This window comes from Haliotis cracherodii, unplaced genomic scaffold (assembly GCF_022045235.1).
Source record: "Haliotis cracherodii isolate W230 unplaced genomic scaffold, xgHalCrac1.p SCAF_1, whole genome shotgun sequence".
NCBI classification, from domain to species: Eukaryota; Metazoa; Mollusca; class Gastropoda; order Lepetellida; family Haliotidae; genus Haliotis; species Haliotis cracherodii.
This window is the reverse complement of record NW_027266264.1, coordinates 32,379,386-32,396,288: the sequence shown is the minus strand read 5'-3', so window position 1 is coordinate 32,396,288 and position 16,903 is coordinate 32,379,386. Positions and strand designations below refer to the sequence as shown.

The following is a 16,903-nucleotide window of genomic DNA, read 5'->3' as shown; positions in this document are numbered from 1 at the left end:
AGGTGACACAGAGGACACCAACTCACAGATAGGTGGCACAGACGATATCAGCTCACAGATAGGTGGCACAGAGGATACCAGCTGACAGATAGGTGGCACAGAGGACATCAGCTCACAGATAGGTGGCACAGAGGATACCAGCTCACATATAGGTGACACAGGGGATACCAGCTCACAGATAGGAGGCACAGAGGATACCAGCTAACAGATAGGTGGCACAGAGGATACCAGCTAACAGATAGGTGGCACAGAGGACACCAACTCACAGATAGGTGGCACAGAGGATACCAGCTCACAGATAGGTGGCACAGACGATACCAGCTCACAGAGGTGGCACAGAGGATACCAGCTCACATATAGGTGACACAGGGGATACCAGCTCACAGATAGGAGACACAGAGGATACCAGCTAACAGATAGGTGGCACAGAGGATACCAGCTCACAGATAGGTGGCACAGGGGATACCAGCTCACAGTTAGGTAACACAGGGGACACCAGCTGACAGATAGGTGGCACAGAGGATACCAGCTGACAGATAGGTGGCACAGAGGATACCAGCTGACAGATAGGTGGCACAGAGGACACCAGCTGACAGATAGGTGGCACAGAGGATACCAGCTCACAGATAGGTGGCACAGAGGACACCAGCTCACAGATAGGTGGCACAGATGATACCAACTCACAGATAGGTGGCACAGACGATACCAGCTGACAGATAGGTGGCACAGAGGATACCAGCTGACAGATAGGTGGCACAGAGGACACCAGCTGACAGATAGGTGGCACAGAGGATACCAGCTCACAGATAGGTGGCACAGAGGACACCAGCTCACAGATAGGTGGCACAGATGATACCAACTCACAGATAGGTGGCACAGAGGATACCAGCTCACAGATAGGTGGCACAGAGGACACCAGCTCACAGATAGGTGGCACAGATGATACCAACTCACAGATAGGTGGCACAGAGGATACCAGCTCACAGTTAGGTAACACAGAGGATACCAGCTGACAGATAGGTGACACAGAGGACACCAACTCACAGATAGGTGGCACAGACGATATCAGCTCACAGATAGGTGGCACAGAGGATACCAGCTGACAGATAGGTGGCACAGAGGACACCAGCTCACAGATAGGTGGCACAGAGGATACCAGCTCACATATAGGTGACACAGGGGATACCAGCTCACAGATAGGAGGCACAGAGGATACCAGCTAACAGATAGGTGGCACAGAGGATACCAGCTAACAGATAGGTGGCACAGAGGACACCAACTCACAGATAGGTGGCACAGAGGATACCAGCTCACAGATAGGTGGCACAGACGATACCAGCTCACAGATAGGTGGCACAGAGGATACCAGCTCACATATAGGTGACACAGGGGATACCAGCTCACAGATAGGAGGCACAGAGGATACCAGCTAACAGATAGGTGGCACAGAGGATACCAGCTCACAGATAGGTTGCACAGAGGACACCAACTCACAGATAGGTGGCACAGAGGACACCAGCTCACAGATAGGTGGCACAGAGGATACCAGCTCACAGATAGGTGGCACAGAGGATACCAGCTGACAGATAGGTGGCACAGAGGACACCAGCTCACAGATAGGTGGCACAGAGGATACCAGCTCACAGATAGAAGCACAGGGGACACCGGCTCACCGTTAGGTGGCACAGAGGATACCAGCTCACAGATAGGTGGCACATAGGATACCAGCTGACAGATAGGTGGCACAGAGGATACCAGCACACAGATAGGTGGCACAGAGGACACCAGCTCATAGTTAGGTGACACAGGGGATACCAGCTCACAGTTAGGTGACACAGAGGATACCAACTCACAGATAGGTGGCACAGGGGACACCAGCTCACAGTTAGGTGGCACAGAAGATACCAGCTCACAGATAGGTGGCACAGGGAACACCAGCTCACAGATAGAAGCACAGGGGACACCAGCTCACAGATAGAAGCACAGGGGACACCGGCTCACAGTTAGGTTGCACAGAGGATACCAGCTCACAGATAGGTGGCACGGGGGACACCAGCTCACAGATAGGTGGTACAGAGGATACCAACTCACAGATAGGTGGCACAGGGAACACCAGCTCACAGTTAGAAGCACAGGGGACACCGGCTCACAGATAGGTGGCACAGAGGATACCAGCTCACAGATAGGTGGCACGGGGGACACCAGCTCACAGATAGGTGGCACAGAGGATACCAGCTCACAGATAGGTGGCACAGAGGATACCAGCTCACAGATAGGTGGCACGGGGGACACCAGCTCACAGATAGGTGGTACAGAGGATACCAGCTCACAGTTAGAAGCACAGGAGGATACCAGCTAACAGACAGGTGGCACAGGAGGATACCAGCTCACAGATAGGTGGCACAGAGGACACCAGCTCATAGTTAGGTGACACAGGGGATACCAGCTCACAGTTAGGTGACACAGAGGATACCAGCTCACAGATAGGTGACACAGAGGATACCAGCTCACAGATAGGTGGCACAGAGGATACCAGCTCACAGATAGGTGACACAGAGGATACCAGCTCACAGATAGGTGGCACAGTGGATACCAGCTCACAGATAGGTGGCACAGAGGATACCAGCTCATAGATAGGTGGCACAGAGGCGAGTTCGTCTCGAGGCCAGACACACTGGTCGTATCTGGTTTTGCCATGTGTTTACACGTATGTACGGATTTCTAAGACGAATAATTTAACATTAGGTTTTGGTAAAGACCCCAATTACAAACCACACTTTACTCCAGAGTGTATCCGTCTGTGTTATGAGTGTAACAATGAAAATACCTCAATGCATTTTTCTCGGCCACTGTTAATCTTACATTATACGTAAATGCCTCATTTAAAAAAAATATCTACAAGTAGGTTATATTGCCTCGTAAAGATATAACATGTACTAACTGTAACTTGCTCAAAGTGTTCTAATGCACTTGAGGGGTAGTGGGATAGCCTGTAGGTTAAGGTGTTCGCTCTCCATATTAAAGGCCCGTATGAAATCCATGTATGATCCGCAGACCCTTTATATATGTGAAAATGGTAAAATAATAAGTTTAGACTTATCTGTTCATGCACCTGTGACACAGCACGCCCCCAAACGCATACACCCCATAGTGGCCCATACTCTCTCATGAAATGTCCACAACTACAGTGTCGCCTTACCCCTGAGAAGTGCAGCATGCCGACAGTCAGACCTATGGCCAGAGAGTGACTTCCCATGTTGGGTTTGTTGGGGTCAATTGTGGCGTGGATGGTCATGATGAGGGTGAAGGCAAGAAAGAACTCCACGACCGCTCCCTGGAACTGCGTAATCCCGAGATCGGTGTTGACGTATGCAGCACCCAGGTAGCCCCGGTGCATCTCAGGTGTGACGCTGAAAATAGTGTACCAGTCGTTTCGATGTACATAACGTTTAGAAGGAAGTCCCTGTATCCTTAAATCATACTGTGCGGGGTTGAGCCCCGCTGGCGACACATGTTTTCAAACAAATTTTGAAATCATTCACTTGAGTTTCAACTTAAAGAGTTCCTTCAATTCCACGTGTACATAAATTGAAAACTTGGTTCAATATAATGAATATTTGACAACAAGCTGTCTATTCCGCAAACTGGACCTTTTAAAGAATAGCATGACACGTGTGATGTACATCTGATGGAAGGTCAGAAGGTTCGATACTGGTGGAAGTCAGGGTAGGGTGCACGGGTGTTTGTCGTGAAGAACTCTATACTGGTGATCGGGTGGTTAATATGGCCGTAGACACTGGACGTGTAAGATCAACTCGCTGCGGGTTCCTGAAGGATTTTTCTTGTTTTCTGTTTGTGTTGTTTTTTTGTTGTTCAACGCCGCACTCCAGCAATATTCCAGCTATATGACGGCGGTCTGTAAATAATCGAGTCTGGACTAGACAATCCAGTGATTGACTTCATGAGCATCGATCCACGTAAATGGGATACGATGACATGCACCAACCAAGTCAACGAGCCTGACCACCCGATCCCGTTAGTCGCCTCTTACGACAAGCATAGTCACCATATGTTGCTGAAGACATATTGTCTACTCGGATCTTCACGGGGTAGGCAAGCAGGGGTTGCTGGAGACCTGTTCTCTACCGGAACTTTCACAAGTGTTCCTGAATGAACGTGCAAGCCCTTGTACGGGTTTCTGCTGTTCACCATATCACCCATTAGTTTGCCTATTCCAAGTCGATGTGATACATCGATCATACTACTTACCATATAAATCCACATTTCCTCACACACTCCAACTGCAGGGAGGTTCAATTTTCAATTGGAAAACAGCGGTACTTTGTGAAAACTTAGCGTTTGAAAGGAGAGTCTGGTTGCCTCATAAATACTGCTACTAACTGAATGGCTTTAGGTAAATTCTAAAATATACGACAAGTCGTCTGAACATTACTTGCATTTATAAAAAAGTGTATTGTGACGTCAAAGTTTTGATATAATGTGAGATGAGTTTATGCCTGAAATGCTTTTGGGTAAATCGGTAACAATGTTATTTACTGTACCACAATGATATTCTGAAAAATTGATCATATATATATATATATATATATATATATATATATATATATATATATATATATACACACACAACAAGCTTAAGGCACGTATTGGTCTAAGGGAGATAATCGTGTTGTTATATGCTGATAACTTAGAGTAAGGTCCCTTGTATGAGCTCCTTGCAGTGTTGTCTTAACTCCCTTCATCGTGTGGATTTTCTATAGTTCTATAGGACTTCAAGTTCCTCATAGCGATAACCCATATTCACGCACTGACTCATAAATAGAAGCACAGAGGACACCAGCTCACAGGTAGGTGGCACAAGTTCCTCATAGCGATAACCCATATTCACGCACCTAAGGAGCTTAGGAATTTCTGGTTATCTCCCTTGCAACTGATGTTTGGATATGCGCATAGCACATACTGACACAGATTACTTTCTTAACATAGTGATTGATGACTTTGCATAATTATGCTGGGCCCATAACTCCGTTTGAAACTACCTAGTAAACTGATTCCACTGTTGGTACGCGCCGCAAGTTTATCGCACAGTCTAATTACCAAGCTGATTACTTCCCTTTGACCACAAACTTTACCGAAAGGATTGCAATCGATTGAATTGTCTCCCTTTGACCACGACAAGCTCCTTCCCCGCGCATGACGCGTTCGTTACTTTCTCGGTAACATAGCTGCCATCAGTGTGGGTGTGGCCATTACAAGAATCTTGATATTTGCCCTTTCACCCCATATGTAGTGACATTTATATTGTTGTGTGTGTTTTGGGAATGCCATCACGGTGCGTTTTGAAAAGGTCTGACTTTGTTGAATCAGATCGGTTCGAGATTGCAGACTAACAGAAAAGCTTACCAACTCCCCCCTTACATTCTCACCATACCCATTAAATGATAAAGATCGGGTGGTCATGCTCGCTGACTTGGTTAATCCATGTCATCGTGAATCGATGCTCATGATATTAATCACTGGACTGTCTGGTCCAGACTCGATTATTTACAGACCGCCGTCATATAGCTGGAATATTGCTAAGTGCGGCGTTAACCAACCAACCAACCAACCATTCATTACCAACTCGTGTTTTCCGGGATAAGCCAAACTTGTGCCCCTCTTGTGGCCATTTTTGCGACGGGGTTCCGTCTAAGCGCAAACGCCCCAAACTTAAAGAATTGTCAACTCGTGGGACTACTTCTCTTTCCCCCTTATTTCATATATATTGCAGATGCTAATTAAAACACATCGGCCCTAAGTTATTTTACGTAATGATTGAAGATATTTAACTGTATCTTGGGTATATGTTTAGATACAAGGTGTATGTAAAATCCAAAAACATTCCTGAAGGATTCTTTGACGGAAGTGCTGTAAGTTACACACGCATTCTGAGTGCTTTGTCGTATTTTCGCACATAACTTTTATGGGGGGGGGGGGGGGGATTCTTCTTGCAGATTATGGAAAGGGGCGAGCGGTGACGAATGGGCTCGTCCCCCCTCTCGAAGGCCGCCGTGCGTCGAAACGGCGCAAGCCAATCAGAATGCGCGACATTGCTTTTGGGTATAAATTTAATGTATACCAGCTTGCAATTACATGTTAAGAGACAATCCACTTCCATAACTAGTGCTTTAACAAAGATGTTTATTTTTGTTTTAATAGATATTAACGGTTGGATTTGGAGAGTTGACGTAGTTATATTACCAAGAGATAACTGAACAAGAAAAGTACAGGTTGCTAGAAAAATATCGATTCCTCAATAAATATTCACAACTACGAGATGGTTGGGATATAACAAATCATAAACGCAAAGATACATGTATATGTCAGATTCGAACGAATAACATTGTACTTCGGAAAAGAAAACTCTTGGTGAAGTGAGGCTATCTTAGAAAGATTAGAAATTGTAATGTAATAAATATTATGGGTTTCAATTTACCCTAATGACGTACATATATTCTGGTTTATTTAACCTGTAATAGACTAGTAATGTTACCAACACACAATTTAATTTATGTTTTATCCAGCACATATTTTGTACTCCGCTACATGTCTTTACAATAGTTGATTAGATCGTAATTCTTCCTGTTTTACTGAACGAGCTTTGAATATTAAAGCTTGTTTGTTGTTTAATGCCAAATAAAGCAATATTCCACGTACATAATCGAGACATCGCCAGGCAAACCATTAATTGACATTGTAAGCAACGACCGCGTCCGTTGTCTTATGGTAGAACGTCCACCCGGAAAGTCCGGGGCGGCTCGGAGTCAGTATACTGTGTCTGAATGGGGTATTCACGTTACACTGCAGCATGGTGTCTCAGTGTGATAGCACTGTAAGTCGGCAGCAGTCCGGACTTGTACAAGCACACGCGTGCATGCACGTCGCTATATAAGTGCAATAATTTTGGACGCGACGTTAAACCCAATTTCACCTCACCTCACCTCACCTCACCTCACCTCACTGTGAGCAGCGATCCACGCGGTCCAGATACAATGGTACACAAGTTACCGAATCTGACCACCCATCCATTGAGACGCCTCTTACGAAAATGATAGGCGACGTGGGGTTCGCCACGGGGTTTCATTATTAACATGGTCTCACTATGTTGTTGGTATATATTTAGAAAAACTTCCATATATCTCTTCACATGATGGATATGATATTCCTTCTTACTGTTTCGTAATTAATTCATTCGACCAATCAGAGACCATCACAGGGCGTTTGTGCCCTCTGATTGTTAGAAAATCCAAGCTTCTGATTAGTGCCTCTTCGATCCTGTTTTTTCTTGGGTGTGCATTTTGATCCTCTTTTTTCCTCGGGTGTGCATGCCGATCCACATCCTAAAGATAACAAAACACATTTTGTTTTTCACCTTTTTTTTTAATTCTCCCACTCACATGAACCAACACACAAAACAAAAGCCACAGGACGAAGGTCGTCCCTGTGATTTTGTGAACAGGAAACTTTGTCACTGGGATTGAACAAAACACTCTGCTCTTCTCTTAGATGCTTCTTCGGACAACAGACGTCTGTATTTTTCGTTCACTTCTCCATCAGGACAAAAAACACACACATATTCACAGGGGACTTTGGCGTGCTTCAGATGTTCTTTCCAGGGTTTGTCTGTGGCTTCCCACTGGCAGAGTGTCACACCGCAGCAATAACATGTAACACCTTCACCATGATAGAAATAGCCAGCCATGGCCATGTCATAAGGGGTCTGGGCCATCAGTTTAGGCCACGTTTGAAAAGACCTCAGACGTTGCTGAAATTGATCATAGCTAGGATGAGAAGGATGACACAAGGTGTAAGAAGGAGTAGGTCGTGCCTCCAGAATGTCACTGAGTTGCCATGTGCCATTGTCGCTTGTTCCCTCACCTTTTCAGACACCCACTCGGTATCAGGGACATCTTGTAATGGTGGCATGGCATTCATAGACCGTCTTTGCCCCATGATGGCTGTTGCTCAACTGAAGAAAGGTCAGTGGGTTCACATGCTTTTTGTATGAAGGTTCCAGCAATGAACATCGTAAAAGGGTGTCGTAGGGTCAAAGGTGAGGTCATGACCTCTTCATCACCACTTGACGCCATCCTGAGCTCTGGGTAACTGACACAGGGAAACTGATCCTTTCAAGCATGGCCTTTCTCTTTTATCTTGGGGGGGGGGGGGGGGGGGGGGGGCACCCTGTTGGAGTTGAGGTAAATCAAGAGACAAAGAGTCATTTCACTCAATCACTGTTTAATCATGAACAACAAAATCAAGCCAGATACATAGGAAATACGAAAGACAACAGAGGAGGGAGTGCTTAACATGTCCCTCAAAGAACGCGAAAACCTTTCATCTTCCATCTTCCATCTTCAAGATCTTTAAGTGAAGATGGGGCCACCATAAGATGTGGTCTTTCATACAGTCCCAAACAGGTCCCAAAAATGTTTGGGACCCCTCAGTGAGTTCAGCTTCTCCATAAGGATCGTCGTTGTCCTTGTCGCGAACCGCTGGCATACCTGAAGAGAAGACATCAAACATCCTCCGGTGATGGTGGTGGCACAACATCGAGCAGGGTGGGTGTGTCCACCTCCATGGAAGGGAGTGCTGCCAACTTGCTGCTTCATCATTATCATCGTCACTGATCATCATCACAGGTGGGTTAGGTGAATAGGTTGGTTTCCGAGGGGTTTGTTCCAACCACTGTTCCAACACGGACTGTCATTTTTCATAATTCATGCATTCGTTATACTCATAATGATAATAATAATAATAATAATAATAATAATAATAATAATAATAATAACGGTATACACATCCACATCAAATAAAATAGCATGGTACTTACAGCTGTGCTTGATGAGGGATCTTCAGAGACAACTTCTTCCATGGTCTCCTTTTTGCAGGTGTTGCAGGTTTCAAAAATTCGGTCACTTCTGTTTCCATGTCTGCTGTTGTTGCTGCTGATGTTGTTGTTGTTGTTGCTGCTCCTGCTGCGGCTGTTGTTCTTCTTGGTCTTTTTTATCTTCTTCTTCGGTGCTACTTTCTTGGGTTCAGTCTGGTTCTGCTTCCTGTTTCCAACACGTTTTTCTGTGTTGGCCACAGCTTGTGCCACCCTGGGCACAAAGACACATACCCTGATTGCAATGTCGCGTCATCCGTCCTTATCTTCGTACGTAACATGTCATATACTTCACCCCACAATTCAACGCTCACTTTACCGCTCCCTTCACCGCACGTGTCGGTCAGTGTCTTGACATTCATAAGTTGCCGGTCCACTTTTCTGTCTGTTGTTTCTTCCAAGTCTTCACGGACTTAAGTCAAGACTTGATGGTACTCTCTCCAAACACGCGTTTCTTCAAGATAAAACGCCAACAGGCAACACAACATTAAGAGCATCAATTAGAGGGATGATGTTGTTGCTTGGACAGCTGTAGGTAAAAGTGCTTCCTGATTGGACGAAAACCCGACTTTCTCATTGATTGGTTTCTGTCCCACACGCAACCAAGTTTGGCACAGACGTTGTGTTTCCTTTCCATAGGAAAAGTCATGGTCCATGGGAGAGAAAGCACAACCGCTGTCGACCAATCAGAGGGCCGTACCGGGCATGTGCGGCCTCTGATTGGTCAAAAGCCCTAGCTTCTCATGGTTGCATTTCGATCCACTTTAGGACCGTTGTTTTCTTCCATGGCTTCGGGGATTCACAGTGCATGACACTCTCTCCGAACACTCATGTCTTCAAGATAAAACGCCAACAGCCAACACAACGATAAGAACATCTTTTTTTTGAAAATGACTAATCTCTGTACCCAAAGGGGGCCGTGTCTACAGGCAGACCTGTGCTTGTACTGTAGAGGATGCGACGCTTGCTGTAGACGATGCGGTAGTCTTTTGTGGTCGCTTGGGTCAGAAGATCGTTCCGGTGGTGAAGTCCTGCACGCATGATCTGATGAGGGTGACGCACCCTGATTATATCCCAAGATCGTTGTCCAACAATCAGGTCTTTCATGGTGCCCGTGTTGACGGGCTCTGTAATTCAAGGTGAACCCACGCACTTTGCAGGTCGTGTTGCGCGTTCCATCGGGTCGTGGGGGACCCAAGCAGCCACGGCGACATTGGAATTAGGATGTGGCGTGTGGAATTCTTTCTTGGAGGTATAGTTCACCCAACACCATATGTTCGTTGATGACCATGACATGGTTGATGGTATTTCTTTCATCTTTCAACAGAGCAAAGAAGTTGACAGGAGTGCTGATATATTCCGTCTGACCATATCCTAAGCGCTGACCGAACTTGCCCCAGTGCAAATTAAGACAGGCCTTGCCAAGAGCGCGAAATTCTGGGTTTCTTCTTGATTTTGGCCTTGTGTAGGACGATGCCTTCTTTCTGATATATGTCTTGGATGTAAGCATCAGGATCGGTAGAACCCTCAGGGTATCCGCTGGCTTTGGTCTTCAACTTGAAAAAATGGTTGACATAATGGGCAAAGAGTCCCCCTTCCTGGGTCTCGGGGTCATACGTGTAAAAGCTTTTAACTAGGGTGGACGGGAAGGGCTCGTTTCGGAGGACACTATTTGAACGGTGATTTTCGTACATAGCATTAACATACAATGTTCATGTTCTATTATCAAGACATGTTTGTGTGTTTGTTTGTTGCTGTCTATGCAATTGGAATACGATGCCATGCATCAATCAAGTCAGCGAGTGTAACCACCCGATCCCGTTAGGCCAGGTTCACATAGTGCCGATTATGGCTCTCGTTTGAGATCAGGCAGCGCTAACGACACGAAAAGTGAAAAAGTCGGATTATTATCCTCAACGATCTGGAATGTCGTATCATTGTCTGAATGCAGTCGTATACGTTCGTAAGAGAGTCCTACGGATAGGTAAAGGTCCAGAGAGGTCGGCCAAGCAATCCCAAAAGTATGCTGTGTCCCGTAACATTCGGGAAGCTCAGCCGTTTTTGTCTAGTCGGATTACACTCTAGTTTTTCACCATGGGGAAGATACAAATCGGATCAGATACGGATTGAGATTGGGAAAATCGGACGAATTCGGCTGGAAACGGCTGAATCGGGACGCTTCCTGAACAATATCTGATTGTTTGTGAATTTCCCGCCACGAATCACAGGATCTTGATCAGAGTTTTGACAAATCTTAATCGGGAGAGGACGGCAGTAAAAATCCTGAATGTGTGACTGGGCCCTTTCAGCAAGCATGGGTTGCTGAAGATCAATTCTAACCCGCATCTTCTAGGGTGTATCCAGACATGTGATTGGATTATAGCAGACGAACCAATGTCTAAATATACTTACGCCTTCAGAATGTATGCACCGACGATACTTCCGCAGCACTGGGCCAGGATGTACAACAGTCCCCGGATGACGGAGATGTTCTGAGCCACCACGAAGCTAATGGTGATGGCGGGGTTGACGTGGCCTCCAGACACGTGACCGATCATCTGTATCAAGGTCATGATAGCGAGGCCAAAGGTCATAGAAATCTGAAAGACAGTGAGAATAATATTAACTAATTAACCAATCGTTTTTTGTTGTTTATACGCCAATAAACAAGCATGTGTGCTTTAGCCAGCATGATACTACTGTTCAATGTATATTAGTATACTAGCGCAAATGGAAACAGCAACAAACTATCTGTCGCGGGGCAGTCATGCTTTAACCATCATCCTCCAGCATATTTAGCATGCGTGTATTATTAAAGAGTGGGAGAGAGCACGAAGTGTCGACTTCCGTTGTTTTCTTTGCAGAGTGAGTGAGTATGGTTTTACCCCGCTTTTAGCAATATTCCAGCAATATCACGGCGGGGGAAACCAGAAATGGGCTTCACACATTGTACCCATGTCGGGAATCGAACCCGGGTCTTCGGCGTGACGAGCGAATGCTTTAACCACTAGGCTACCCGACCGCCCTCTTTGCAGAGACGTCAAAGAGCCTAGGTTAAACGAGTTGTGCATGAACGCTTATGTAATGACCGTGGACTGTTCATACAATTATTGGCACACATTATCCGAAATGTATTCAAATGGTATATACAATTATGTTATGTGATTGTTTGGCAGGTTATACACACAGGTCATAAAAACAAAATGGTCTTAAAATGCGAAACAAATATATTTCTACAACAAACTTTATGAATTAACATTCTATTATACATCGAACAATATGTAAGTGTTATTAGTTAGCAGTTACCCCCAGTAAACAATCAAAATAACATTTTAAATAACAAAATACATCAAAATAAATGCCTCTCTACTCCGAACATGCAAGTGGCAGAACTTGACCTACATCACGGTTACTCGCACCTCACTGCTGTCAATGGCAGACAATCTTGTGTTTACATTCTCCGTAACTAGTTATATGAAGCAAGATGACAACCCCGGTGTATGATGTGGTTCAACATTAACCTGAAGATGTACTGGGAATGATCGAGCCTGTTGTACAATATGATTACCAATGGAACTGAGTATGACTGAACAGCCGCTTTTTGGCCTGCAGACGAGCCGGATATTTTGACACCAGGTATCTGAGTGGTGTGGCCTGTCAATATCAAGATTTTATGGATTCAAAGCCAGACCGTGAATGAAATGAGACATTTGTGGCCCAGAAATAGTGGGTCGTGTATGATTTTCTTAATAGTGCGTGTCCTGAAATGAATTTCATCAAGTTTGACAAGCTGTCACTTACGTTCGTGAACTTTCTAAGGGTATTGTTTTCTGATGGACTTTCAAATCCCCTCCCAGCTAACACATAACATTTTCAAAACTTTTTCGAAAGGTTTCATTGTAGTTTTTCAAAATCATTTTCGTCAAAACATTTTATTAACGTTTTAGAAATTTTTAAACTATTCAAAATGTTATTGAAATGTTTTAAAAATGTTATTCAAGAACACCATGCTATAACATAGGCGAAACTGTTTCATAACATGTTATTACAATGTTTTGAGCACGTTGCAGAAATGTTTTGCAAAAACATATTTAATGAAATGTTATCATCATGTTTTAAATACATTGTTTACATTTTTTAAAAATAATCTGAATAAGGTGTAAATGTTTTATAATTATTCAAAATATTATTGAAATGTTTTTAAAATGTTATTCAAGAACATCATGCTATAACATAGCTATACTGTTTGATAACATGTTATTGCAATGTTTTCAACACATTGCAGAAATGTTATGCTAGAACATATTTTATGAAATGTTACAACCATGGATTAAAGTGAGTACCGATTACGACCCCAACAACCTATAGTTGAACACAAGTTCCCTTGCTAGCACACTCCGTTTTCATAATGTGGTGGATTGGTAATGCAGTAATATAACATTTTCAGAACAGTTACAGCTTAATCTGTAGACTAAATGTCGAAGGAAAATGTAGCAGATATGAGTAAGACAAAACTTCACATGATTTGTTTGTTGCTGATCACAGGCAATTACATTTAGTCGCTCATATTTTGCGGGGGGCGTGAGAGGTGAATAAATATAGATCTATGGTAAAATACGCATTCTCTCACATTTAATTAGTTTTCATGACTAGTTATTTAAATGTCTTAAAACGTTTTTGAAAATTTATCAGAAAAATGAATGTTTTTGACATGTTCTTAAAACGTTTGTAAAATCTGATATCACACAAACGTTTCGCAAATATTTGTCCAATGTTGTGACAAAATGCCTTGTTGTCTCGTGAAATGACGTCAGAATGACTTCACACTATTACGTCATATATTGCACTCACCATCATCAGTTCAAGTTTACTCTACATCCGAGTTACATTGTGCAGCAAGATCTGGATCACCGAACTCTGATTTCTTAGGGGGTAAGTTCATTTTCAAAAGCAGAATCCGCCTATCCAAGCAGTATCTAAATGGCATTGTGTAAAGATAACATTTGTTACATTTGACCACTTTTTAAATGGCATTGTGTATTCATAGCTTTCGGCCATGGGAGCCGTGCCAATTTACATTTGTGAGAGGGGTACGTGATCTAGGGGTGCGTTGCATAACGTCTATCGCTTGCAATCGATGTACAGCGATTCGCCTTACAACAGTGCGCTAACTTTCAACCGCTTGCAAGCGAAACAATCGCTGGTTGAGGTTGCTTCGGTCTAAAATGGCGGCTAACTTTGACAGCGGAACAAGAAATTCTTGACTGGATTTACAAAGAAATGAGCAAAGGTAGCTAACACCCCATCATCCTCTGTCTGCTCTACATCTTCAAAGTAGTCATAAATTTCATCAGCTCGTCATCGAGCCTCTTTTATGACGTTCTTCTACGTCAAGGCAACCAAGCGGTAGTTGCGCTGCCATTTTGGAAGAGTGCGCATGCGCTTCGAACTGTTGAAGACCCCGGAATGAGCGATTAATTTGCTTTCTCTAAGCGATTCGTGGCTTGCAACGCGCCCCTGGACTACCAGTTGTCGGACTTTCATTTTGGGGGAAGCCTCGGTGGCTGAGGAGGTTAGACAAGACCATTTCGGAAAGCCTAACAAGAACATTTCTGAAGAACTGTTTCATAATAACGTAGTCATCGATGCTGTCTTCGACAAATCCAGTTTGAACGCCCCGATTACATCTGTAGAAGTCGAGAATGCAGTGTCAAGAACAAAATTCGGAAAAGCCACTGGTTGTGACTCCATACCAGCCGAAGCTCTTAAAAATGGAAGTTGCATCGAGATTCTTCTGAAGCTATTCAGGTACTGTTTTGAAAATAGAACCTGTCCTGACCTGAGGAAGCGTAGTATAATTCAGCCGTTGAAGAAACCGAATAACGATCCCAGGGATCCGTTAGGCTACCGTGGTATTTCGCTTTTGTCGGTACCATGCAAGATCTACGCTGATATACTTAACAATCGACTTTCCAGTTGGTTAGAAGAAAACAACGTCTTGGCAGAGGAACAGAATGGCTTCCGTAAAAAGAGAGGTACTCAAGAGCATTTATTAACGCTGTATTCAACCTTGCATAACAGAAAACTGTCCAAACAATCCACATTCGTCTGTTTTATAGATGCCATGAAAGCGTTCGACAAAGTGAACAGAGACTGCCTATGGTACAAACTCCGTAAACTAGGAATAGACGGAAAATTCTATGAAGCTGTTACGTCCATGTATGAAAACACTACAGGACAAATCCGCGTCAATGGATATTTAACAGACCTGTTTAATGTTAACACCGGGGTGAGACAAGGTTGTGTCCTGTCACCTACGCTTTTTGCAGTTTTTATTAACGACCTGGCCAGTGCAATTAACTCTCTTCAGTGTGGCGTCAGTGTTGGCGACTCGATGCTAAGTATACTCCTCTACGCAGACGATATTGCTTTGATTGCTCCAAACGAAGCCAGTTTACAACGTTTGATGGACGTCGTCGCAAGGTGGTGCTCTAAGTGGCGTCTGCTGATAAACATCGACAAGACGAAGGTGGTTCACTTCCGACCAACAGGTGTGGAAAAGTCGAGCGCGTTGTTTATTATTGGCACGGAAAAGATCAGCTTTGCCCACGCTTATAAATATTTGGGATTGTGGTTTCAAGAACTCTTGGATCTGAATTATTGTGCTAAGGAACTTGCGAAGTCGGCTAATAGAGCTTTGGGAGTTCTCATTTGTAAATTCAAAGCGGTAGGAGGCATGGCGTATGATGTCTTCAACACATTGTACAGTAATTTGGTGCAACCAATTTTATCTTACGGCTCTGCGATCTGGGGTTTAAGAGAATTTAGATGCATTAATAATGTTTTACACCGCGCCTGCAGATTTTTCTTGGGCGTCGGAAATAAAACTCCCAACCTAGCTGTTCGTGGCGAAATGGGCTGGCTTTCGTCGATAACACTTCAAAACTTAGAAACATTACGACTGTGGAAGAAAATAATATCTCTTGAATCTGATCGAAAGATTACTGTGATAGTGAATTGGTCTAAACGCTTCCTGAAATCATGGGTAAATTCTGCTGTGTCTTTGTTGAAAAGGTTTGATTCAAGTAATCTGGACATGTATAATATTGCTGAAAATGATTTCAAAGTTCTTAGGGACCGTATCATTGCCGCCGACGCTGACTCTTGGTGGATGGATCTATGGAATGACAGGGGATTAGCCAGTGGGAACAAACTGCGGACCTACAGGCTATTCAAGGCATCCGCACACGTCGAGTCTTATGTCCGGAATATTCTGAACAGACAAGAGCGTAGTGTTCTTGCAAAATTGAGATGTGCGACTTTACCTTTAGAAATTGAGCTCGGCAGATTCCGGCGACCGATTACCCCACTTAATGACCGTATATGTCACTTCTGTGATGAACTTCAAGTTGAAGACGAGACCCATTTCCTGATCAACTGTACCCTCTTCTCGGATATCCGTTACGACCTATGGAGGAAAGCCTGCACTGCCAATTCACAGTTTCTGAGTTTCCACCCTTGTGATCAACTTCGCTTCCTTATGCAGTGTGTCAGCTTGTGTAAACCTCTCGCCGCAACAGTGACGTCAATGTTTCTCCGGCGACAACGTGCCGGGCAGTGATGTATATAATGTGTATGTTTTTGTGAGTGATAGATGAGTATGTGGGTAGTGTTTGTATGTGATGTATGCGCACGTGATATTGAGTGGATTGAAAATGAAATGTGTGTAATATTTATGTGTGTGTGTGTGTGTGTGTGTGTGTGTGTTCGTGCGTGCGTGCGTGCGTGCGTGCGTGCGTGCGTGCGTGCGTGGGTGTGTGTGTACTTTCGATTATGTTCGTGTATTATTCTTGCCAATTTATATAATGGATAATTTAATGAGTTTAAGTGCCTCATAGATCCTTCATGGGTCGGCTGATGTTTTTATATATCATACGTATGTATACGTGTAATGTT

General features: G+C 44.1%; 1 protein-coding gene across 1 annotated transcript in view; it reads right to left on the bottom strand.

Moving 5' to 3' along the window:
• The window catches only part of LOC139463632 (aquaporin AQPAe.a-like), a 44,660-nt gene that overhangs the window by 7,438 nt on the left and 20,319 nt on the right, over window positions 1-16,903 (bottom strand). Inside the window, exons 2-3 of the mRNA XM_071244904.1 lie at window positions 11,360-11,547; window positions 3,200-3,410 (exon numbers count right to left, since the gene is read on the bottom strand). Of these exons, the coding sequence (XP_071101005.1) occupies window positions 3,200-3,410; window positions 11,360-11,547 (399 nt within the window). The remainder of the gene's footprint in view (window positions 1-3,199; window positions 3,411-11,359; window positions 11,548-16,903) is intronic.